This window comes from Polypterus senegalus, chromosome 11 (assembly GCF_016835505.1).
Source record: "Polypterus senegalus isolate Bchr_013 chromosome 11, ASM1683550v1, whole genome shotgun sequence".
Lineage (NCBI taxonomy): Eukaryota > Metazoa > Chordata > Cladistia > Polypteriformes > Polypteridae > Polypterus > Polypterus senegalus.
The window spans coordinates 97,885,251-97,912,532 of record NC_053164.1 but is presented as its reverse complement, the minus strand read 5'-3'; the positions used below and the strand labels follow the sequence as shown (position 1 = coordinate 97,912,532).

Below are 27,282 nucleotides of genomic sequence, written 5' to 3'. Positions count from 1 at the left end.
TCAGACGCAATTTCCTGTCGACGTTTTGAGCGCGTATTTTGAAAAGTGCGAGCTTTATTGACTTAGTTTGTGGTGTTTAGGCCTCGTAGAAATTTCTTTGTCGATTTAATGCCAATTGGCCTTGTAAACTTTGGAAAAAACCAAACAAAAAAAAAAAAACCTACTAAACATCTTATTATTTTTAGTGACAGCAGTGTAGTGCTTGTGCGTTCGTTTATTCTAATGCGTACAAGACCGTATTTTTTATGATTCACATTACAATGGCGGATTTTCTGAAGGTGGTGCTTTTATTCTAAGCAGGAGGAATAATATAATTTCCATTCTGAAGATAAACATTGAAGAAAATCCAAGGAATATGTTCAGTTAAGCGTGTTATTTAAGAGTGGCAGTATATTTGTTAAACTTGTTGAAAAATGTCTAATAGGAAAAAAAGGTCGGCATGTTTCAGTCCGAAAACTGAAAATGGCAAAGTACGAGGTAAGTATTCCAACTATTCTTAGTCTGAACTCCGCTCGGCTGGATCCAGATGGCTATTGCGATTTATAAAAAAAAAACAACAACAATGTAAGGCTTGGTCACAAGCCCTGTTGGTACTGTTCACCGCGTGATTTATTTGTCCGTTTATTTATTTAGGACTGATTATTTTAATTACCGATCACAGTAACTTTCAGCGAACTGTAATAGAATAACCGACAAGGCACACGTATGGCTGAGTCGCACCACATCGGTGTTTTCTACAAATAACGAGAAAAAAAGAAACCTAAGCCCCACCCCCACTCGTGTTTTCAACAAATCCTATTATGATTAATCCCGGTTTAAAAAATATAACTTTTATTCTATGCTAATTGTCTCGGTCTGAAAATGCACCGGCCGGTTGTACATGTGTAATAAATGTGAAGATAGAATACGTTTTATTTAGCTGTATGAAATTGGTGTAGAAACTGAGTTGGTTAATGAAATCTGACAAATTCGGAGAACAAGTTTTGTTCGGTATTGTGACCAAATTTGTTCCCATCAAATTATAAAGTAAGGCCGTTAAGCCATTTATAGTTCTATATTGGGATGTATTTCTGCCGGTTATGCCTTGCATATTTTTTAACTATGTTTATAGAATATAAATGGCCAAGGCCTAATGCAGTTTAGGAATTTTATATAAAAATGCAAACTGTTCTTATATAAGCTAAAATTTTTATTTGACGCCTTTTGATACATTACAACTGTTCACAAGTATTTATTTATTTTATTTTAAACATCTGGTGTACAGGCTAGTAAAGTGACATGCTCCAGGCCTCACACTGAGTCACTGAACTGACCATCTTAAAAAGTCTAGTGCTCTGGACACTACATTGTGCAGTCTACCTGTACTATTGTTGCAGCCAGCTGTGTTTATTGATGAATATATCTGTTTTTGTACTTGTGTATTTCATCTTGACTTTCTCTTTGATCTGTTCCATAGTATGGCATTAGTATGTCTGCTTCATGTTTTTTTTTTATTTTGAATCAAGTAATCCTTTAGCTCTGTCAAACAAACGCCAGCCACAAAATTATAAAAGGACTAAAATAAGATTGAGCTGTAAAATTAAGTTTCTAGTTGTACTTGGTAAAACATCCACATTAGATTAAACTGAAAACTGATGTACCACACACACTAGAAAGATAGATAGTACTCTGTCCTAAGTGGTAGCTTTTCTAGATGCTCAAAAACTATTACAGGCATAACAAAAATGAACGGCCACCACCAGCTCCTCAAATAAACACTGAGAATTTGAAAAACAAACAAGTTCCCATTTGTCAAAAGATGAGGGCAGTCACAGTGGGTCATCATTAAGGAGTATTTCTGTATATATAAAGGAGCCCCAGTAATAGTTCTGGACACACTTCTGTTGAACAGTTCATTGGTTAAAAGATTTACCTCATTCAAATATTGTTTTTGTTCATAGAAGTTCTTTTGGTGATGTCAATCAGCAATAAAAAAGTTTCTAGGAACCGAGTATTTAGTTAATTGGCTGACACCTTTATCCACTGCGACTTACCATGTTTGAGATACAATTGATTAAATTTCTATAGTTTCATCAGTTAGAGTACAGACAGGTGAAGTGACTTGCTCATGGTTACACGGTGTCGGCAACATAATTTGAATCCACCTTCTTGGGGTCTGAAACCCAAAGCCTTATCTATTATACCACACTGTCTGCAATCTCAACATGTTAACTTTTAAGCCAGCAATCAGTTTTCATTTATATTACATATTTAAATACCTGTTTTACGAGAACATGTTTATTAAATTTGGTTAATAAAAAGTAATTGATACATAAGTTTAACACTATTTGCCTTCATATTTTCACCAGTGCCATTGTGGAATAGAAAACATGGATGAAGTGTGAGTCTAGAGTCCTAAACTGCTACATGGTTATCATATTGACAGTATTGTTTTTATTATTTATTTAGTGACTTTCCACATACATTCATTTTAACCAAATTTGCTCTTTCCAAAGTTGAGTATTCTCTATTAGAAATTACAGTAGTGTTGTAGCAAATAGTGGCACATTATATTTGTCATTCAAACCTGATTGGTTAACTAATCTGTACTGTGATGACTCATCAAGAGATCTGCATGTGTAACACATTTGTCGATTATTTTATGCCAGGAAATCTTAGTACAAATGATATAGTTCTGATAAGCTGAATATGCATGATAATGTTCCTTAAAGAACACAGTTTGGATTCCATGTAACATTTTTACAATGTTGTTGCAATTGAATTTTTTTTTTCATGCATACAGGATGCAATGAAATTTCTTCTTGTAGGACTACCCCCAAATTGTGACAGTAATACAATACACATTGATCATTCCTAATCCAAAATGCTCCAAAATCCAAAACTGAAGCTGGTCTTGTTTAGTTACGATGATAGTAGTCAGTGAAAGGCTGAAATGGTAACTATTTTTGTGAAAATATGATTAATAAAATATGCATTTGAAGTAACAATGTATCACATTCCATCAAAAAGAGATGAAAAGGTCTGCCTTTAAGAGATTTGACACAAAAGAGCCACAATAGATGAAGAATTTGGTACTCAAAGCACTCAAATCAGTAAATGTGTCTAACAACACAAGCACAGCACCTACTGTCTGAGTGCACGTCTAAATGAATATCTAAAGGAAGGCAACATTACTGTCTATATTACTAATAAGTTTCAGTTACTTTGCGGTGCTGAGAATAGATAAGTTATTTTAACTTTTTATTTTCTGACAGCATTATGTATTTTGCCAAGTTTGTGTAGCTCTCTCTCTGAAACTACATACTGTATGTAAAAAATGTTGTTGATTGACCTCCTAACTTATTAAAAAAAAAAAAATCAAAATACACTGTCCCATTTAGCTAAAAAGCTGAAATTTGGCAGGATAGTATTTGTAGAGCAATTTTTTTGGAATAAATACATTTTTTTTGGATAATAAATGTTCCAAAATCTCAAAAATGCTTTGGCAGATTTGATTTAAATTTGGTGATATTGTAGAAAAAAATTAAATTTGAATTTGTGTGTGTGATTTTATTTTATTTTTTAATTTGTTGATATTTGTCATTAATAATATGCTACAATTGAACAGAATGGAGCACAGTTTTTTTCTATAGCTGGTGGAGATGTTGTTTTTCAGAATGTGATAGGAGGACAGGATGGTGCTTTCAAGTGAATTAAAGTATTTAGCAACTTTTTTTTAATACACATTTATTCAAAACCAATGTACATTGTAACAGTACTCATTTTGGGCTTTGCTAATGGAGAATTGAGATTTGTAGCTTTGAATTAATCAACTTTAAATCTCTTTCGTAACATTACTGAATACTGCTTTAATACGGAGTTCTGCTGCAATATCTTTCACACCAATAATCACACCAATACCACCAAGGATTGTATGAAGCATGTTCAACCATAAGCAGAACAAAATATTATATACAGAAAAGTACTTAATTAGTTAGATTGTACTTATGATACATCCGATTAACCAATGGTACTAAAACTGAAGTTCACTGATTGGTTGAAGTTGGGTAACACAGCTAGTAAATATATAAACTGCATTTCTCACTATAAGTCATTTATCATAAGAAAATAATTCTCTTTTTATAGTGTTATTTTTATAAGGTAAACATTTTATGTGCATTATCTTCAAACATTTGTTTGTTTTCATAATTTTCTTTTTGAATAATAAGATGTCTGCTTTCCCTGTGTAATAGTATAAAAAATATTGCTTGGTAAATATTTCATTTGTTGATGCACAGTGAATGAACAAAAATTGTGAGATTTGGAAACTAAGTACATTTGCAGCAGTAAACAGATGTCTTCCTATAATAGTAATCAAATAAATTGCTGTTATATTTGTATTTTATATTTGGCTTTTTATTAACTATATTGACATTATAGTTTAACATATGTTCCATTATCATAGTTTCTCTTTTTTACATACAGTAAAGGTTCTGTAATTTCTTCAGTAGGCAATTATTGTGAATCTTATTTTACTCATCACAATTATGTTTTATGCCAAAAATGCTAAGATGTTTTTAATCTATGTTTTATTAGGTAACAACGTAACTTGAATACATTTAAGTGGGGGTTAACTTGGCCTTTTGTGCTATTTCATTGGATTAGTAAATTTTGAATAAAGACCAATAATAAACTTTACAGGATGTCTTGTTTTACTAACATTTTTTTCATTCTCTTGCTTACAGATGGTAGTCTTCCTCTGAAAGTCAAATCTGAAAGAAATTCTTTGCCTGAAAAGATGTCCATGAATGTGGATGTAAGTTCATACATTACATTAGTTTACATTCCAGGCCTTGTGGTTTACATGCAGCTTGAGCCACTTTTCCAAATTGGATAAGCCTAGTAGACTCCTACTGGTAGTAAGAGTGTCCTTGGATGGACCAGCAGATACCTACATTCCAGACATTTTCTGCTGTCACCTTTTACAAGAGATTTTCTCACACATTTCTGGAAATGTGAATCGCGGAGAGTGTTAATTATCTTTTTGTGACATCTACAGGGAGGCAGCAAGGGAATGTGGTCAAACAGTGGTTTGTGTCCATCATTTTAGTAACCTCAGCACATTGATCCCAGTTTTAAAAAAAAGTCTTTTAATTTAAAAACTTTCAATACTGGGAGTTTTCCAAAGTAAAATCTGGTGCTTCATGGTTGGAGATACTTGGGGTGGCAAACGCACCTTTATAGATCCTTTGGTATAGACAGACAATGGGGACGACCATGTCATGAATTTTGGTTAGTAGCCAAATGCCTAGCATTGAAATTTTCTCCACAGTGCTGTATTTGTAAACTTGTTCTCAGTAATAAGTGCAAAGAGTCTGGCAACTGGGTAAAGCCCGTTGCCCCTTTGAATTACATAGTTAAAGTGTGTGTTTTTATATGTGCATCTAGTTGGTATACCTTTGTAACCTCATTCTGAATGAGAAGTGCTGTTCACAGTGTAAGGGAATTTTTTTTGTTTTTTATCATTAAGCATTATTTGTTATAGATTTCTTTGTATTAACATTATTTTTGTCCACTGTATCCAAGATGGCAACTGTGAGATCAAATTATGCTTTTCTTATGTATTCTTTAATTTACTGTATTCTTCAAATAAAGTTCCTATCTAATGACAATGTTTAAATGATACTTTCAAGCTATCGTAACTGTTTCTGCACCTTTCCTATCCAAATTAATTATATGGTAGGATATGAAGTAATGTGTATTATGCATATTGTCAGTCTTTATGCAGTAAGCTCTATTCTCCCAATTAATAGCTGGAATTTGTCATAATGAACTAAGGTGTTTATATGTCAGTGCTCCCTTCGCTCTATTATAATGATGATGATAATTTTGCATCTTTCCTATGCTCAAGGTGCTTAAACAAAATAATTGAAATAGTTTCTGCATAAAACAAACTTAGGATATACAAAAGCATTACACAGATTAAACAATAAACCAGAGTATAATGATAAATTCAATACTAAAAGAAATGCCTGAGCAAATCACATAATTAATGTTATAAAACACACACACATTATCCTAAACATCTGGACAGAGGTAAACTGAAAGAAGGGGCAGAGTGTTAAGTTAAGAAAAAACCCTTCCAGAACAGAAGTTTTAAGATGTTTTTTGAAAGAAAGAATGGAGTCAACTGAAAAATTTGGGAGGTAATTTAAAAATCTGGGTGCTATACTGCTGTAACCCACAGAGGGCAGGTTAGTGTGTGGGTACAACAAGATTGCCAGAATTGGAGTACCTTAGTGAGCATAACAATGGAGAAGGTCACTGATGTAGTTTGGTCCGAGGCCATTTAATGCTTATTAGGTTATCAATAGAATTTTATACTTCATCCTGTAAAACACAGGGAGCCAGTGAAGGTGTGGCAGGAAGGGTGTGATGTGCTCGCTGTTGCTGGTTAATGTAAAGACTCTTGCAGCAGAGTTTTGAATTCAGTGGAGATGTCCTACAAGATATGAAGGGATACCTGCCAGTAGGGAGTTACATAATCGATGTGGGGTGTGATAGAAGCTTGGACAAGTTTCTCTGCTTCAGAAAAGGAGAGGAAAAAATTAACACGGGATATGTTACGGAGGTGGAAGTAAAAATTTCTTAATGTGGTTTATGTGGGTGGAGTAAGAAAGGGAGGAATCAGAATTGACATCAAGATTCCTTGCATTAGAAGAAGGTTTAATGAGATCACCAATTTGCAGGAGTTCAGTTTTATTGCAGTTTAATTTTAAAGAGTTCTGCTCCTTCCAGGTTTTAATTTCACTGACGCAAGTTGTGAGCTGAGAAAGCTCTGATGAAGTTTCACTAACAAGACTATATACAGTGCATCCAGAAAGTATTCACAGTGCATCACATTTTATGTTACAGCCTTATTCCAAAATGGAATAAATTAATTTTTTTCCTCAGAATTCTACATACAACACCCCATAATGACGATGTGAAAAAAGTTTACTTGAGGTTTTTGCAAATTTATTAAAAATTTAAAAAAAATGAGAAATCACATGTACATAAGTATTCACAGCCTTTGCTCAATAGTTTGTTGATGCATCTTTGGCAGCAATTACAGCCTCAAGTCTTTTTGAATATGATGCCCCAAGCTTGGCTCACCTATCCTTGGCCAGTTTTGCCCATTCCTCTTTGCAGCACCTCTCAAGCTCCATCAGGTTGGATGGGAAGCGTCGGTGCACAGCCATTTTAAGATCTCTTAAGAGATGTTCAATCAGATTCAAGTCTGGGCTCTGGCTGGGCCACTCAAGGACATTTACAGAGTTGTCCTGAAGCCACTCCTTTGATATCATGGCTGTGTGCTTAGGGTCGTTGTCCTGCTGAAAGATAAACCGTCGTCTCAGTCTGAGGTCAAGAGCGCCCTGGAGCAGGTTTTCATCCAGGATGTCTCTGTACATTGCTGCAGTCATCTTTCCATTTATCCTGAGTAGTCTCCCAGTTACTGCCACTGAAAAACATCCCCACAGCATGATGCAGCCACCACCATGCTTCACTTTAGGGATGGTATTGGCCTGGTGATGAGCGGTGCCTGGTTTCCACCAAATGTGACGCCTGGCATTCACACCGAAGAGTTCAATCTTTGTCTCATCAGACCAGAGAATTTTGTTTCTCATGGTCTGAGAGTCCTTCAGGTGCCTTTTGGCAAACTCCAGGCGGGCTGCCATGTGTCTTTTACTAAGGAGTGGCTTATGTCTGGCCACTCTACCGTACAAGCCTGATTGGTGAATTGCTGCAGAGATGGTTGTCCTTCTGGAAGGTTCTCCTCTCTCCACAGAGGACCTCTGGGGCACTGACAGAGTGACTATCGGGTTCTTGGTCACCTCCCTGATTAAGGCCCTTCTCCCCCGATTGCTCAGTTTAGATGGCCGGCCAGCTCTAGGAAGAGTCCTGGTGGTTTCGAACTTCTTTCACTTACGGATGATGGAGGCCACTGTGCGCATTGGAACCTTCAAAGCAGCAGAAATTTTTCTGTAACCTTCCCCAGATTTGTGCCTCGAGACAATCCTGTCTCGTAGGTCTGACAATTCCTTTGACTTCATGCTTGGTTTGTGCTCTGACATGAACTGTCAACTGTGGAACCTTATATAGACAGGTGTGTGCCTTTCAAAATCATGTCCAATCAACTGAATTTACCACAAGTGGACCCCAATTAAGCTGCAGAAATAATTCGAGGATGATCAGGGGAAACAGGATGCACCTGAGCTTAATTTTGAGCTTCATGGCAAAGGCTGTGAATACTTATGTACATGAGCTTTCTCAATTTTTTTATTTTTAATAAATTTGCAAAAACCTCAAGTAAACTTTGTTTCACGTTGTCATTATGGGGTGTTGTGCGTAGAATTCTGAGGAAAAAAATGAATTTAATCGATTTTTGAAATAAGGCTATAACATAACAAAATGTGGAAAAAGTGATGCGCTGTGAATACTTTCCGGATGCACTGTATAGACTAATAAACTCTTGCTTTTCAGTCAGATAGAACTTAAACCACTGGAGGGTAGTGCCAGAGATACCCACTATTACCCAGAATGTTCTCCATTCTGGACAGTATAAATGTCACGTCTGACAGTGTCAAATACTGCACTGAGGTATAACCAAATTAATATGCTGGTTTGTCCACAGTCTGCAGCCTTAAGTAAATAATTGGTTACCCGAAAGCAGAGCGCAGAGATGAGAATATGGTTTGAAAAATTAGTGAAGTACTGAATATTATGATTTGTATTGTTTTCTCTTTATTAAATAATACATTACTGTTGAGAGCAGTATTAGACACTGATTTGGTTCATTCGCACTAGCTCAGTTAACACAAAGCCACAACTGGTAGCTGCATGGAAAAATGAACATTAAATTCATAATAACATTTACTTGTTTTAAATATTCACAGAATTTGTTGGGATAATGCTCTTAGTCTGCAGTAGAAAGATTAGAAAAGACTTTTATAATCCTGTTTTTCCTTGTATTATGCTTCTATTTATTACGCAGTAAAATTGTTGAAGATTTTACATAGAGATATTTGTGTATGAACTAATCATTAAAACATCTGCTCTCGAAGAGAATGTCAGTCTTTACCAATGCATGGAATTTAATTGGGCCATGTGGTGTTTTTCAGACTTCAGCTATTTTACCAACTCCCTGTCTGAAGAGGACCATAACTGTAAGAAAAATAGTACCTAAGAAAATACAACAGCAGGTATGTGTCATACTACAAATTATTTTTGATATAACGCTTTGTATAAGCGCTCAATTTGCTTCAGTTGTATTATATAACAAAATTACACATACATTTTCTTTCTTTAATAGTAACCTGCGCCAAATATTTGTTTTTTGATGTGTGTTTTGTTGCTTTTTTTAGAGGTGAAATTATGAAGATGCTTTCACTATAACAGAATCATGTTTTAGTATATTCTATATAGGGAGCATAACCACATAGTTAAATGAGGCAGGCTTGTACAGTTTCATCTACTTCACTAACATTTGAGTTCACTGTCTGGTATTTGACATACTTTACTGAGCAATGCATAATTTATCATTGACATGATCTGTTCAACAGTTTCACTTTTAAGTAGTCTTTCTTTAGAAAATCAGCCTTCACTATAATGAAGTATGTGATATTTTGGAAATTTCAAAAGCCATAACATTTTGTCTTCTGTCTGCAACATTTAACTTCTATGGTCAGTCAAGATTTATTTTAACTTCACTGAAACAGGGTGAACATACACACTACCCAATTTTACAAAACAAATTCCCCTAAACTGCATATATTTGAACAGTGAAAGGAAACCAGAGGACCCAGAAGAAACCCATGTGGACAGTGGTGGAGAACATGAAAACTCCATGAAAGGAACACCTGGTGCATGAACCCAAGGTTCCCTATTGCAAGGCAGCTTGCTGCTTATTTTCAGGTCTTCAGCTAAAATCCAATATTAGGTCAAGGGCACCTGATTGATCAAATAGCACTTGGTTTTGTATTTCGTAAGATAAAAACCTGCGTGAAAAGGTTATTGCACCCTAGTTAAATTAGACTAGGTAATGGAATCATTTGAGTCATCTGAATGGGCACAGCCAATTTTGATTACAGTCCATATGATTTGGCACTATTTGCAAGTTGTGCCCTTGCTAATATGCACCTTTTTCTGCTATTTATTGGGCAGTTAGTATTTTGATTCAAGTGACAGGGATGGAAAAAAATGTTGAAAGGACCTTTATAAAACCATATATACTGTTACAGAAAGAAATTACTTTCCGTTTACCCATTTACTAAATAAGCAGCATTAAAAAAAAATAAAGAACTTGGGCTGAACTATTGTAATTGTTTAAACATAAGTACAATTGCTTTAAGGTGCTCAGTAAGTCTTACTTTTCTCTAGTTATGCTTTTTTCTCACGCGCAAGTTCTCTTTGAAACCGGAATAGTGTAATGTTTCTTGAGTTGATGCCAATTTTTGTTTCAGCTCTTTAAATATAAGGCTTGTGTTTTAGCAGGTTACTGATAATCCTTCTACACCAAGGCGAAGTCCTAGGGTAAGTAAGATTCCAGTCTCTGCTAAAATATGTATTTTCACTGTAACACCCACTAAATATGAAAAATATATTTTTTGTGGAAGTAGATTGTACCATATTTCAATTGTGAGTACCTAACCATTTTCTTTTATTCATTCTATTTTAAAACTGAATAGATTGCTTCTTTGCCTGAAATCAACAAGGAAAATCTGAAGCCTGCCTCAGAAAAATCTCTGGACAACATAAACTCATCTGTTCTGTCAGACAGTAAACAGATTCTCTCCCCATCAAAAGCAGACATTTTTCCAATTAACTTAATTATTGAACCTGAACCACAAACAGAACCTGCTTCTTGTCAAGATCCTCGGGACTTAGTGTGGTCAAAGAAGGCTCGCCGATCTTACAGCAGACTAAGTAACCAGTCATTAAGTGAGACTTCTACATTGAATAGAAGTGATGACTCGTCTATTAATTCATCCAGAAAAGACCGCTCTTCATTGTATGGCTTCAACAATCTTTTGTCTCCTACAAAAAATTCTGATGTTCCCTTTACTAACTTGCCGAATAATTCTGTTGTGCCACACCAGAATCCTCTGATCACTGGCTTTTCTGAGGTGGATGTAGACCTACAAATTCCTGGAGTAGTAGTGGTCAAAGAGAAGAAAAAGAAAAAGAAGAAAGTACAGAAAATCAAGGTAAGAAACGAGAACTATAAACAACTCATAGAAATATTTAATTACTTCATATATATGAATGACCAGTATGCATTTCAAAATGAAGTCTTCAAAATGAATACAGTAGTTGGAGGAGATGTTTAATATTTCAGGTTTTTTAATAATATATTCCTAAAATAACTTAATTGGGAGACTAACAAGATACTTAATTTTGGGTGAAATTAATTAAAAAAACAATGGAGTTCAATCAGTGTCCAGAAAGATGTATTTTCATAAATAGGTTGATCTAGTTGCTGCACTTTTATTCTGTGAAAATTCTGAGGAACCCAAAACATCCACCACATGTTTTATTTCACAACTGAGCATTGATACACTTTTTTTTTTTTTTTTAATTATTTCTTTGCATTAAAGTATTTTTACACCATGTCAAGGTGGTACTTGTTGCCATTGTAATAGATGGAGCACTAGCACAGGGGGAACAGTGTAGAAAATTGATTTCTAATTTTAAACTGTGTGGCAGAGGAGTAAATCAAGGAAAAAATGTGTTTTTATCCCAAACATTATGGAGGGCACTGTTGTATAAACACTTTTTTATTATTGACTAATCTATGTACAAACACTCAACTTCATTGGATCTTCTAAAAATTGCATATGGCCAATTTCACTTGTTAAATTTTGCTGGCAATATTTTGCCACCTGAACCAGGGTGTAACTTGCATATTCTGCATCATGTAATAAGGACATTTTAAATGAAATCCTGTTGTATACAGTATTACTAGAAAAAGGCATTCATTAAAGTAGTAAAATATAACCTTCAAATACATTTTTTACACATTTTGAATAATGGGTGAAGATTTTCATCCTTTCCTGTTTTTTTAGCTGGACAGAATGAAAACAAATTTCTGCTTATAAAAAAAATTCCAATTGGTGTAAATTGTCTTGTTTCTGCTGCCATCTTTATGGAATTAACTAATTCAGTGTTTCTATTACATATCAAACATATGAAACCTATTTGCACTGTTGGTTGGAGATTTTTAAAAAATTACAAATTGTGCATCATTCATGTTGTACTTGACAACTTAATCCATATAATATTACTGTCTGTGACAGTACTCCATTGTCCACTAATATTTTGACAGTTCAAGGATTCAAGTATAATCAAAAATCAAGCAACATGTGTGTTCTGATGTCATTTGTTACCTTAAACTGCAACAAGTTTAAGCACGTGCATTGTTTTTGAGGTGGTTGTTAGGAATAAGATCACTGCGCACACATACTGTTGTTTTATATTTATTTTTGATATTCCCTGATACTGACTATATGTCATCTGCCCATTTTGTAACTTTGAAAGTTTTTTTTCCAGCCAATTCTTTATTATTGAGCTACAGATAAAGTCCCTGCTTAAACTGTGTTGATAACAATAATAGCAGAAACAGACAGTTAAATTTTTCTATGAATTTGTATATACTGCATTTCTACAGGCTATCATTTACATGAAATATTGAACACCTGTTATAGCAACATCTCCAATCATTTACTTAGTAAGCAACATGGAAACCCTAGGGAGCTTCTTGTGAGCCTAAAGTGGGAAGATGTTACTTAACAACACATGTAGGATAAACAGATTTTTGGTAGTTGAGGGACGTTGATGCACTTCTAATATCCACCTATTAAACAATATCTGAAGTTACACACGTGCAGACTCCATACAGACACTGAGTGGGCTACCATTCAAACTGGAATTCATGGCATTGTGCAATAGTAGTAGTAATAATACATTTTCTTTATATGGCACCTTTTGAATACTCAAAGCACTTCACAAATACTCAAAGGAATACAAAGCAAAGATGACATTAACACACAATACAAAATAATATTAAACATTTGAAAGAGAAGGTTTTGAGGAAGAAAAAGTGATGAACAAATAGCTCAATTTTTATTTGCTTACTACGAATGTTGATGTTACAATCACCCATGACAATAAGAATAAGGAAAAATGAATAGGATAAGAGTGGATTTCATCATCACTTTTACAGCCATATGCTGGACAGACATCTACCAGTCAATGACAACTAATTTGCTAGACCAATGCGCAGCTGCAAATTAAACACTGTGATAGAGAGAGATCCTGTTAAAAACTTTACAGTACAGCTTCTTTCTAAATATACTGCTCTAAGAAATTAAAGGAACACTTTTTAAGTATAGCATCAAGTCAGTGAAACATCTGGGATATTGATCTGGTCAGTTAAGTAGCAGAGGGGGTTGTTAATCAGTTTCAGCTGCTTTGGTGTTAATGAAATTAACAGGTGCACTAGAGAGGCAACAATGAGACCACCCCTAAAACAGGAATGGTTTAACAGGTAGAGGTCACTGACATTTTCCCTCCTCATCTTTTCTGACCGTTTTTTCACTAGCTTTGCATTTGGCTATGGTCAGTATCACCACTGGTAGCGTGAGGTGATACATGGGGCCTCATGCATAACGCTGTGCTTAGAATTCACACTATAACATGACGTAAGCAGAAAAGCCGAAATGTACTTACTCACAGAAAAATCCAAATGCAGGAATCTGTGCGTATGCAAACTTCCATGTTCTTCAGCTACATAAATTCTGATCGGCATGAAAAGTAACGCACATGCACGCGCTTGCTGTCCCGCCCCAACTCCTCCCACAATTACGTCTCTTTGAATATGCCAATCAATAATGCCCTTAAGCTCAGCCTTCTGTGAAAAGACAATGGGAAAAGCATGGGGGAAAATATAAGAATTTCAGTGAATACCAAGTGGAGGCAAGAAAAAAATGTACTATTTATTGGTTTAAACAGTGGTATAATTAACAAAAAGAAGTTGATCGAGTGACAGAGTGTCGGAGAAACTCAAGTTCACAAAGTCGCACGGTGCCTGAAATAAAAAAGAAGTTGTGACATATCAAAGCACACATTGGGGGGAAAAAAGCACGAAATGTCAACTTTAATCTTGAAATTTCCACTTTAATCGCTTAGTTTATTTTGTCATTAAAGCAGAATATCATAAACTTCATCTTAAAATCGTTTAATTTACTAGTTTCTCAAATTCTATCGTAACTAAAGTAGCACGTTTAAATGCTTTGTTTTGTATTTGATCTTCTATGTGCTCTATGCGTGAGAATTACTACGTGCTTACCGGCTTTCTCTTCCTCTGACAGGACACAGAATCCATTACATTCGTAATATTACAGCTTTCTGAATAATTAAAATGCTGACATGTGTACGTGATATCTTTTTCATGATGAAAGGATTGAAAGCATGTTATTAAACATGGAAACATGGTGGCACAGTGATTATGCACGACCTTTGATGAAATTATTGCAGCAGTACTGTCCCTTTCAAACGTACTAACCTCCCATTCCTGTCATTACTATTCTTTCTCCAAATACCCAATCGCCACACAATCAGCTCTGTAATATACGTTAAGCCATCTTTAAGCTTACAACGATGATTCTTCAAAACTTTTAAGGAACATTAAAATATCTTCGTAGTACGTGTTTAATTATTCTATCCATCTAGGGTCATGCCAGCCCAGCAAGAATGCAGCACGAGGTAGAATCAATCTGTGAACTAGCTAGCACTGCGGCACTGTGTCCTCACATGTTTAATTATTAGCAGTACAGATTATTTAAATGAAGTTAGTTTTATCTGTATAATCAACATATTGTGCTGCATTTCATCTTAAAAATATTGTCATCGTATGTAAATACTCGCTTTATAAAGTGGCGCAGGTTGTGCAATATTATAAATGTAGTGCAAGTTTACAGTGAGGCGATTGTACTAATAAGTACAAACAGTTCTACAAGGAGCACCTGATAGACTGGCTGTGTTTATAGTTCTTGGGATGAAACGGTTTCTGAACCGCATGGTCTGTACAGGAAAGGTTTGAAGCGTTTTGCCGTGGCTGAGGCAGCGTTTGCTTGATGCTATATACCGATAATTCTCTTTTCGATCAATTGCTGCTGTGATTCCCCACTCGGGTACAGTGGTATAAATACTACGATGTGGTACAGTGAGAGTAATATGGAAACAGATGATCCGCTGTGGCAACCCTTAATGGGAGCAGCTGAAAGAAGAAAAAGTGCAGTGACAGTAACAACGCTAAAGCAGTTATGGTATTTGGAATACTATGGCTATTCCCTGGGCCATTATATTGTTACAGGTTAATTACAATCAGATGCATTTCACTAATAAACAATATGATGTTAGTTTCAGTGTAATTATAAAGCTTCATCAGGAATGTGGATCTAAGAAAAAAAGATAAGCACACAGGAACAGTAGCACTGCTTTGACGCTGGGTGCCACCAGTCTGCAAAACCGAGCACAGAACTTGCGTACGACAGGGTATGAGGTACCATGGAAATGTGCATGGCTTTATGCCAAGTTTAGGTTTTATACATCGTGATTTGAACGTGGAAACGTTCTTGCGCAACATTTCTGTGTGCACGCACTGCTTATACAAGAGGCCCCTGGACACTACAGAGGTTGAACAGGCACTCCAACTTCTCCAGGATGGCACATCAATACATGCCATTGCCAGAAGGTTTGCTGCATCTCTTGGCACAGTCTCAATGGCATGGAGGAGATTCCTGGAGACTGGCAATTACTCTAGGAGAGCTGGACAGGACCATCAGCAGGACTGGTATCTGCTCCTTTGGGCAAGGAGAAACAGGATGAGCACTGTCACAGCCCTACAAAATGGCCTCCACCAGGCCACTGGTGTGAATGTCTCTGACCAAACAATCAGAAACAGACTTCATGAGTGTGGCCTGAGGCTCTGACGTTCTCTAGTGGGCCCTGTGCTCACTGCCCGGCACCATGGAGCTCAATTGGCATTTGCCATAGAATACCAGAATTGGCAGGTCCAACATTGGCACCCTTTGCTTTTCACAGATGTGTGCAGATTCACCCTGAGTACATGCGACAGACGTAAAAAGGTCTGGAGAAACCATGGAGAATGTTATGCTGCCTGTAACATCGTTCAGTATGACCGGTTTGGTGGTGGGTCAGTGATGGTCTTGGGAGGCATATCCATGGAGGGATGCACAGACCTCTACAGGCTAGATAACCGCACCTTGACTGCCATTAGGTATCGGCAGGACATCCTTGTACTCATTGTCATACCTTTTTCACTGGGTCCTGGGTTCTTCGTGGTGCAAGACAATGCCCGGCTAATGTGGTGAGAGCATGCAGTTAGTTCCTGGAGGATGAAGGAACTGATACCTTTGACTGGCACCCATGCTTTCCTGAACTAAATTCAATGGAACACCTCCAGGACATTGTTTCGGTCCATCTGATGCCATCAGGTTGCACCTCTGACTGTCCAGGAGCTCAGTGATACCCTGGTCCAGATCTGGGAGGAGATCCCCCAGGACCCCATCAGCCGTCTCATTAGGAGCATGCCCCTACCTTGTCAGGCATGCATACAAGCATATGGGGGCCATACAAACTACTGAGTACAATTTGGAGTTGCTGCAATAAAATTTGGGGAAAACGGATTATCCTGCCGCCTCATTTTTTCACTTTGATTTTCGGGGTGTTTTTGAATTCAACTCCTTCTGTAGGTTGATACATTTAATTTCCATCAGTGATGTGGCATCCTTTTGTTCCTAACGCATGACCCAGTCCATATCGGTATAGATATCCAGCGTGCTTTTTCCCCATTGAGATCTGATGTGTTTTCAAAGTGTTCCTTTAATTTTTTTGAGCTGTTTATGGTATTATTACAGACCATTCATTTGCTATTGGTGAAGCATTTCACATAGAAAAGTTGATCATAATATTGTTACAGGTACTTGCTCCGGAACATCACTCCGCCCACATTAAAACATCAGTACCAATAATCTGATTAAAACTAAATGTATACGTTTAGCATTGGCTTAGTTAATAACATTGACTGAATGTTACGCACATCCTCAATCGGTCACTGCACAGGTACCATCAACTGAATAAACAAACAATATCTGTGGGAGGTAAGGTTAAATGGCTAGAATTCCTACCTTCTTTAGTGTGTCAGGATAACTTTTTTTTTTCCCCAGTCTAAATACTGACTGAATTTAAAGTGTAGGGATGGCTATTTAAACTTGGCAAATCTTCCATGACTAATTTTCAAACTACCTATATTTTCCAAAGTAACGTGTGGCATGTTTTAATTTTAGCACCTTTTCATTTAAGCTTAGTGAAAGTTGCCTGGCTTTTGCGGCAAATGCATGTTCACATGTGCATCATGCACAAAGACTAGTGCTGCGAGAATCAAAATTAAAATTGCAAAAACTTGTTTAATTTTCCTGTCTATTGTTTTAGTTCTACATTTCAGACATTGTCATTTTTATTTTAGTTTTATTTGATAAAATGATTATTTTTTTCATTAATAATTAGGGCTGCAACTAATTATTATTTTGGTAGTCGACTAATCGTTCAATTTTTTTCGATTAGTCACGATTATTTCATGCCTGACTATTTTGATGTCTGCGACCTGTGATTGCACATCTGTTCTGGGCTCCAGTGCATGTCTTACCTCATCTGCTCATGTCTGTCCACCTGTGAATGTCACCCTGATGTATCTGCATTAACACGATTAAAATTAATAATAATCAAATTAAAATAACCAGTAAAACATATGAATTTGAAAATAATCAGATGTTTTATATTAGTGTGACCATCACAATAAAAAAGAAATACATTAAACAATACAAACTAAAGTGAATGTAGTCTTTAAACAAAAAAAATGCATTTTTTAACCAAAAAATACATTGTTAAAACAGAAGAAAGAGACAAATATATGTGACATTTTGAAGATATCATTGTATGACCTGAACAGTACCAATTAGAAAACATCATCGCACTAATGCAATATTATTTTAAAACGAACAGATCAGGTGTAAATTTTTTACTTGTAAAAGTTAGCTTTTTTCACTTTTATTTTCTCAGTCTTGTTCACGCTCTCCCTTCCTTCCTGATTTGACCCTAGCTAACTAACAGTGCCAGCATAAATTCTCAAGAGACGGCGGTATCACAGCTCCAGGAATGCTTGCGTTTCAGATGCTCGTGCATTGCGGTGGTGATGCCGCGAAAAGAAGGCTCCGCTTTGCATAATCTGCATTCAACTTTTTTTTTCTTTTTCGGTGAAATGCTCCCACACTTTAGGAAGTTTCTGTCTCAATTTTTTTCCATCTCCTTCCCCCTCCTCTATCTGACTCACCATTACAATGTTTATTTTCCACTACATTCTTCTCCTCAGACTTCTTCTTCATTGGTAGGACTGTGTGGAGTCTTGAAAAACGATAACAAACGATACTACCCCCTGACGTTCATGTAGTGCATTACAGTTACAAAAAACAATGCGGTTCTTTGTGACTGGAGCCTTTATTGAAGGTTCTGTTTATGACGCGTTTACAAAAAAAATCTGCACCGACGATTTTTTGTACTCAACGTCCTCAATTGCGTTGACTAATCATTGCAGCCATATTAATAACATTTTGTTTTAGTTAACTAGAACAACTCTGGCTGCAACACTATCAAAACAATTCATATTAACATTAAAAGATGTGTAGCAGAGAACAATCAAGTGCAATTCAGGTCCTACCCTGGCAGGCTAAAGAAGCTGAATCTGTCTACATTTAAAGAGAAGGCCTAGGCTACGTGAAGACCTAATCTGGGTCTTCGCAATTCTCAAATCCACTGATAAAATTGATCCAACAGAATATTCACAGAATCCAACAATTAAATTCTCAGTTACTCCTTGTAACAATTGGTAATATGCTATTGATTAATGTAGACAACATGGAAAACCCAGCAGCTTTTTTTTAAGGATCTGTGTAAACTGTTGGGACAACTTTTCCATTAGGTAACCAAACAAGCTTAATGAAATCTTTGCTCTTGAATACAAAGTCACCAGAAAATTAAATAAGAAAAACAGTTCTTTCATGTGCTTTATAAGCATCTTGATGGCCACATCTGCATTCACTGATGGGATTACAAATAAACAAAAAATAACTGTTAAGTACCCATGTAAGTGCTGGCTTGCTAAGGATGCACGTTCTGTACAATCTTTGGTGACGCAGATTAAGAATATGAAATAGACATGTGTCAGTTAAGTGGGTGCACTAAAAAAAAAAGAAAAAAATTGCGATATTGCAAAATATGTCAAATCGCTAGTTTGTGGGATTTTTTTTTTTAAGGATAGTAGAGATGAAGCCTCATAACCATCATAATTTTAGAATTAGGATTAGAATTGAAGATGCTAATACTGTCTTGGCCAGCTCTGACACGGCAGTCTCAATGGGGAGGAACACAACTACACAGAAGCAAGAGCCTTCTATATTATGGATACCAGTTATAGACAAGAGAGAGAAGTGACTACTGTATTCAACAGTGGTCTTCATTTTAAAAAGGAACTGACTTGCCTTTCATCTGTTTTTCTTTTCTGTATTCTGAACTCTTTTCAAAGTAATTTATCATGCATTTCTTCAAATAGCATAAATGTATGGTGCTTTGCATTATTCCATTGATGTCAAACTCTGTTTTAGTTTGGATCAAAAATAACATTTTATATACCTGATGCAAGCCAAAATATATCAAACAACTCCTGCCACATTTTCTTGACAAACTAGATTTTACTTATTTATATTGCACATTTTGATACAAATGATGTAGCTTGAAGTGCTTTATAAAATAACGAAAGAAACATTTATAAAAAAAAATAAATAAATTAGTCAATACTAAGCAACAAAGTAAAGTCAGATGGCCGGGAGTAAAGAAAAAAACACCTCCAGATGGGCGGCTGGAGGAAAAGAAAAAAAATCTGCAGTGGTTCAAAGTCCAAGTGACCGCCCAGCCCCCGCTGGGCAATCTTCCTAATATTAATGATCTAAATCGGCCCCCATGGTTCTCCGGTTTCACGTGAAAGAATTTGATGATGGTGGTCATGTGGACATCTGGGGTGCTACCTTCAGTCCATCAAGGTAGGGACTGCATGGTGCATTGATGAGGTGGTGGCACTGATCACCACCACTGAAAAAAGTAGGGATTAGTACTGATTGTTTAGCCATGATGAAAATGATGATTTAATGCCTATATAGTTTATCAGGGGTATACTAAAATGTACCTATTAGAAAACCATTGTGACAGGCGCCTGGCGTCCACGCCAAGCCGGGACGTCCCTACACACTGTATTCAGGGGGAGCAGCCCTGGAGAGTGCAATACCACCCCCTGGACGCTAGATGGCCGCTCCCCTGGGCTGGTGTAGTGCCTCAGTTTCCCACAGGGCTCCCTGGGAGTTGGAGTTGGGGGCAGCCCTGTTGGGTCCCGCAGGTACCGCCAGGGGGTGCTGTGTTTGGGACTCCTGAGCCCGTGTGGGCAACAGCTTCATCACACCTGGAAGTGCCGCCGGATCTTGGTGATCAAACATCTGGAGCACCTCCAGGTGACCTATAAAAGGGAGCCAACAACCACCACTCATCGGCCAGAGTCGGGTGGAGGAGGACAAGGTTGCGAGGGAGGAGTGGTGGTGCCAGTGAGAGAGTGTTTGTGCTTGTGCTGTACTACTGGTGTTTGGGACTCTGTTGTGGCTGGGGGGAGTACGGGAAGACGTGCCCTCCAGCTGAAGAGGAATAAAAAATCCTTTTATTTTACACGAGCCTCCCGTGTCTAATCTGTGTCAGGTCAGGCGCTATATAGTGCCTTTTACACCATGTTAAAATAATGGGTTTTTAGCTGTTTTTTAAAATGCTACACTGTATTAGACTGAGTCTACACTGTATTAGACTAAGTATTCCAAAATATAAGACAGAGCGAGATTATTTAAGGCTTTTTAAACCATAAGTAGTATTTTAAAGTTAATTATGACAGTGGATAGCATAGGTAACCAATGTAATGACATTAAAACTAGAGAGATGTGCTCGGATTTTCTTTTCCTAGTTAAGATTCTGGTAGCTGCATTCTGCACTAATTGCAACCGATTGATGTGTTTCTTGGGTAGTCCTGAAAGGAGTGCGTAACAGCAATCTAGTTGACTATAAACAACAGCGTGAACTAATTTTTCAGCATCTTGCACGGTTATAAGGAATCTAACTTTGCCATATTCTTTAAGTGGAAAAAATGCTGTCCTAGTAATCAGATTAATGTAATTTAAAAATTAGGTCAGACTTGAACCAATTTAAGACATCTTTAATGAGTGCAGTTTCTGTACTGTGATTTGCTTTAAAACCTGACTGAAACTTGTCGAGAATAGAATGTTTGTTCAAGTGATTATTTAGCTATGTAATGACTGTCTTTTCTGGAATTTTACTTGGGAAAGGCATGTTAGAAATAGGTCTAAAATTGTCAAAAACAAAAGAGTTGAGAATTTTTCTTGAGCAGAGGCTTGACAATGGCAGTCTTAAGACAGTCTGGGAAGACCCCCATATCTAATGATGAGTTAACTATATCAAGCACACTATCAGTTAGCATATCAGATACTTCTTTGAGAAAGCTTGTTGGCATTGGGTCAAGGATACAGGTGGAGGGTTTTAGCTGAGAAATGATTCTATATAGATTGGGTAAATCAATCCTGGAGAAAGAATTTAATTTGCTTAAAATGGAGTACTAGAATATAAATGGATCAGTTTGGGGGTGTACAATATTCTATCTAATATCATTAATTTTGTGTTTAAAAAGTATAGCAATAGCCTTACAGGTTTCGCTTGTAGTTTTTTGGAGGCATTCCATTGAGTGACCTAGGTTTCGCAAAGATATACAGTTACCTCTCTGTTCATAACATATAACAATAATATACATTTATTAAATATGTAATTCAAGAAATACTAAGGTTGTAAAGTGTGTGCTTACTAATTTGGTGCTCATACAGAACTCTAGCATTTGAGTATTTGGAGGATTTTTAATTAGAACATAAGTGATCCTAAAACCACTGTTAGTGGCAATCCACTGTGCAGAAAGAAAAATCTATGTACTTTATGGGTATGTATCAAAATCTGCATCTAGACCGTGACAGAGTAGGGGTGGAAAAGAAGATAAAGGACATACTTACTAAAAAGAAAACTCCAGCAAAACAAACAAACTTACACTTGATGGAAAGAAAGTGGGTCTGTAAAGCCTAGTTCATTGCACCTTGAGATTTGGAAGACCACCTGTAAAGGGTACCCTGGCCAGCACTGTTGGGGAGAGAGTGGTAGTCCAGAAACAGGTGGGAGTTTGTGACTAATGTAAAGTACATTCATTTACACCAGGATTAGCTTGTGCATCACGAGCGAAGGCACGTGAACTTGTTTTTTAGGTAGCCTGTTTTCATTATAACTCTTTTTATTGGCGGTGGTGTGTTATGCTTTGCATAAACACAACAACCACTAGAGAGGCATTTGAATGTCAAGTGTAAATGTCAATAATGGATGGAATCTATATATGATATGCTTACTAAAGGCACTTTCTGTGAAACCTAATGGTCATCGTGGGCTATGTGTAACATGTTTTGAATATTGATAATGTGGGCTGTATTAACCCTTAACTACTCACACTGTTTCTGATCTCATTAGCACTTGCGCTGTGTACTTTATGCACCACTACTAAAATGGCTATTTATATGCATGCTGTGAGGTTGTAATATAAAATACTGCTATCATTTTAAATTGTACATGTTTTTTTAATTATTTTAATAACATATTACTGAATAGTATGACACAGTCTAAGACTATCTGAAAATAAACCTGATCCACTTCTCCAGTGTTTGTTCGTCACAGGTCACACTTTCATCCACTGGCAGGATTTGCACATGTATCACATTTCACTTCAGTAGTTGAATATTCTTTGCAGACAAAGTCATTGCAAGAGGAACATCTCATTGTTGCCTTACATATGTAAGTACTCGCGCGGTGTACCAAATGCACCATATGGACCTTGCAGCTGTGCTTCCACTCATAAAACTCGCAGGGGACACATGGGAGGGAAACCATAGTGACACCGTACTTGTAGTGAATCAAGCTGATGATAGATGGTGGATGCTGCCGGTAAATTCAAGTATAAGGTTGTTGGACAAAAATAACAGAGATTGGTGTACAAAATACACCAGGGTGAGTAGCTAAGGGTTAATAAAAAAAAAGAAAGTCCCATGGGCCAAATTAGGCCTACAGGCATTGAGATTGACAACCTTGTCTGTCTCTGTTGATGTGCTACTGTATACTTTGAACTGCAACAAATGAATACTATATCAAGTATAGTTCTCTTTTTCCATTGTGATTATTTATTATTTTGTTCAGATTAAATTTCCCTAATACAAAATATGTAATTATTGTACAATGGATGTGATTAGGCCTTGTTTTGTTTGTTTTTGTATTTCAAGTAAAATAACTTGATAAAGCTACTTAAAGTTTCTAAAAAGCTAAAAACAGTCATTTGAAATTAATTAACTTATGATGTGTTTTACCCATATTGTAAAAGATTCAGACTCCCAGATTAACAACAGTTACGATGGTTTACACAGATCGTAACAGTCATCCTCTTCAAGTGCAATGATGTGGTCTTGAACATAGGGGAGCAGTATACCGACACTTCTGCATTTTTTCTGTTGGGAGCACTGACAATGTTTGAAGTCACCTTGTAAACACCAATATTCAGTACTGGCACTATTATTTTTTAATGTTCAGAACAGGGTCACTTTTTTTTTCAGTACTCTATGCCAGCAGTTCTCACATGCTCGCAGTACTATAATGCTACATGTGTTAACCAGCAGCTATCTGAGAAGTGTAGTGAGAGACACGTCCTAAACAACCCACACCCCCTTTTACTATACCTGAAATCTCTTGATCTAAAAGCTTACATATGTATGAGGGGACCCACACCCTACTCTTAGCTGAAAAAGAAGAAACCCATGGATAGAAAAAACACTTTTTCCCCACACGTCAGGCACTGCCCACTATTATATACCACCACTTGGAATTTAAAAAAAAATGTATTTATGTCCCAGGTGTATTACTTTTGGAAGTTTTTTTGCCTTTACTACTGACTGTTTTTGAGGTCTAGTATGTTTAGCTTGATTTGTTACTATGAATGTGTGTTAGGAGGATGGTGGGGAAATAATGGGGTTAGGGCACCCCAGGTGCTGATGCCCAGGCTCACCACAGAGTCTTGTTCTGGCCCTGGTAACCATATATTATTTTAGAAAGACAAAACAGATTTAGTTACTTTAAATTTACTGTTGTATATGGCTTATAGTTTACTATTTGCAGTGACTATAAATGCTTTTAGTTTAAAACATCTCTCTATTGTAAAAAAAAAAAAAAACCTTGGGAGGGAGATGAGACGTTATCTTCTCAGAAGACACATTGATGTCCGGTGAGACAAAAGGACAGCTGCTGTACAGGCATTTAAATGTTAAACACGCAGCTCACCAGCAGCTGATCTGACCGCATGTCCTTAGCGTGCGTTCAGCCTTACCCCCCACCGCTTCACAATGCGAGCAGCGTTATACGTCCCCTAAGAAAGAGATTTAACCACGAACGTGGCTGGAAATAAAGGATTTATAGTAGATGACAAAGTATAACGTTGTAAAGAATTCAAAAATGTTGGAGCGGTACACATGCATAGCAGGTTAAAGATAATGGAAGTACGAAAATTCCATAGTCTCAAAAAAAGGATAGTAAATAACACATTAGCACTAACAAACAGAAATTATTACTTGATGAAATAATGGAACAGCGAAAAGAGATCGAATATATTGTTTGGATTTCAAATTTAAGTTGGAGACTTGTAGATCGTCTAATTCATGTTGCCATTGAGAATTAAGATTCCAAAAACGTTGATTCGGTATGGAGTCCCGTGAGACTGAGACTTTTAACATGAGATTCTTTCAAGTCACGCTCTACTTACAACTATTTTCAAACACGACCACGGTCATCTAACCTCAGTTATGTGAATGCTTTTGTCAGACACACTTCCTGTGCTCTCAGCTCTTATAAATTTTATCAGGATTTAATTTTATACATTCTAGATGACGCGTCAACAACAAAACGAAGAAGAAAAAGCATGGACAAACATTCGAAAATCATTTTATTTATTAGAGAGAAACGATATTCACCCACAGGCAGTTATACATTGTGTTTTCACTATGAAAGTCCAAACACGGAATCAAAATTCAATGCAATCTTGAGGAAAAGTTAATTCTAAATATTGTTTTTACTAAAGTTTTAAAATAAAAGTGAAAATGTAACAATTCCCATGAAAATAATAATGCAGAGCCCGCTAGTTTGAATAAAAAACAGGAATTGGTGCATTCTGATGAATAACTGTTAACTCAATGTTTAAAATCGAGTATAACTCTTACTTTTAATCAAGGCAGAGATGTATATATAACTCCTGCATTTAATATTGGAATCTCTATTTTCATAGTCATTTCAAAATGGTTCTGAATATTTTGTGGATAAATAAGCTTTGAAATTTAAGCAAAAGTCTTACATTGCTGAGTATAGACACATTTGGGATGAGTTTCAAGCAAAAGAGTTGTAATAAAGATTAAAGTTTGAGCTTAGGTTTTGAATGGTACAGCTACATTATGGACAATGTAAAAAATGTGACAATCTGACCAGAAATGTGAACTGCTGCTAATTGTAAAGGATTTTTTTTTCCCCCTCACAGCTCTCTGAATTGGATGATTTGGCTGCTCAGATGAATGCAGAGTTTGAGGCTGCGGAAAAGTTTGATCTCTGCATAGAGTAAGAAGCAAGCATTTCAGTGTTTAATGAGGAGAAATTATGGACAAATGTGGATACTGTCATGGCAGAAAACTGGACATGATGCTTAACTCAATACATTCTGAAACAGCTGTTCATTATGTATAATTTAGTGAATTTGTTCATGTTGATGCAAATTTAAACTAAGAATACTGACCAAAATTATTATTTGTCTCGATTTACAGAGCTGGATATATTGCATCGCCCACCGGGTGCTGACCATATAAATATTGTATATTCTAATTAAGCTTTCTGGGTCTCAATTAAATGTTTAAGTTCACTGAAAGGCATGGAAAATGTTTTGTTTCTTTTGTTTGTTAATTATAAACGTCAGTTTTTACAGTTGGTTTAAAATAAAAGTATATAGTTATATGTAGTATTATAATTTAGCTGATTTTATAGACACATCAGAGGAGGAGGGCTGAAAATCAGGAAAATAGCATAGAATGTGTTCTTTGGAGCTAAAATTTGTTAGTGCATGTTATTGTCATGAAACAGGAACCTCCTAATCAACAGGTTCTTAATTTAGAGTGTTTCTCACGGTTTGCAGATTATTATGATTTATGGAAGTGTGTTTCATAAAGATATTAAAAAGGTCATTATGGTATAAAGAAAGAGATTTAATAATGTCCCTTTTCTTAATCAGTAGCACACATTTACTGTGTTGTATACCTTATGTTAGAAATATAATAAAAACAAGACTGATTTCATTTTTAGGTAGCTTATTAGAAAAGTCAAGTGTTTCTAGAAGAATGAGGTAAAAAATTTTAAAAAATGAGGAGGAACATGCAAGACTTGAATAATGTTCCCTGAGTATCCAAATCTCTGCTGAGCTGTAGGTTTAGACTCCATTTTAAGAACTTAATAGTTGGCTTAATTGGTAAGTGGATTTCACATTTGCAACATTTCAGACTCTGTTCTAAATATTCTGAAATTTATTTTTTAACATTGTAATTGTTTTGGAAGAGTTGAAATTGAATAATTGAATTGAATTGGTATCTAGTATCGAAGTAGTCGGAGAAGTGATATTTACCTATGACCATCAAACACCTATCTATATTATTGTTTAATATAAAAACGTGTGTAATTTTTAGAAAAAATAACTGCTGTCAGAAGAAATTTCTTGTCCTTGTTTTTTTTTCCTATACTTTTTCCCTTTAATCTGTTACATGTGAATATTGAATAAGTGCATTTTTCATAAAATACTGTTTGAAAGGGTTTTTATTTGTATTTTCTTTTAATATTAATAGCTTTACACAAGCACTTGTAACATGCTGAAATGGTCTATCCACCCCCTTATTGCGGTCATGCAATAAATGCACTGCCTTGATTTGA

At 36.2% G+C, this 27,282-nt stretch overlaps 1 protein-coding gene across 2 annotated transcripts; it reads left to right on the top strand.

Moving 5' to 3' along the window:
- The first annotated feature begins 24 nt into the window (after positions 1 to 24).
- cdca5 (cell division cycle associated 5) lies at positions 25 to 27,282 on the top strand. Of its 2 annotated transcripts, none has more exons than XM_039769330.1 (6): positions 25 to 477; positions 4,725 to 4,795; positions 9,141 to 9,221; positions 10,513 to 10,551; positions 10,707 to 11,225; positions 25,853 to 27,282. In XM_039769330.1, the coding sequence occupies exons 1-6, from the start codon at positions 414 to 416 to the stop codon at positions 25,931 to 25,933; spliced, it is 855 nt and encodes a 284-aa protein (XP_039625264.1). In that variant the 5' UTR covers positions 25 to 413; the 3' UTR covers positions 25,934 to 27,282. The 2 variants fall into 2 exon arrangements, with proteins under 2 accessions (XP_039625264.1, XP_039625263.1); XM_039769329.1 differs by having other exon boundaries at positions 10,510 to 10,551.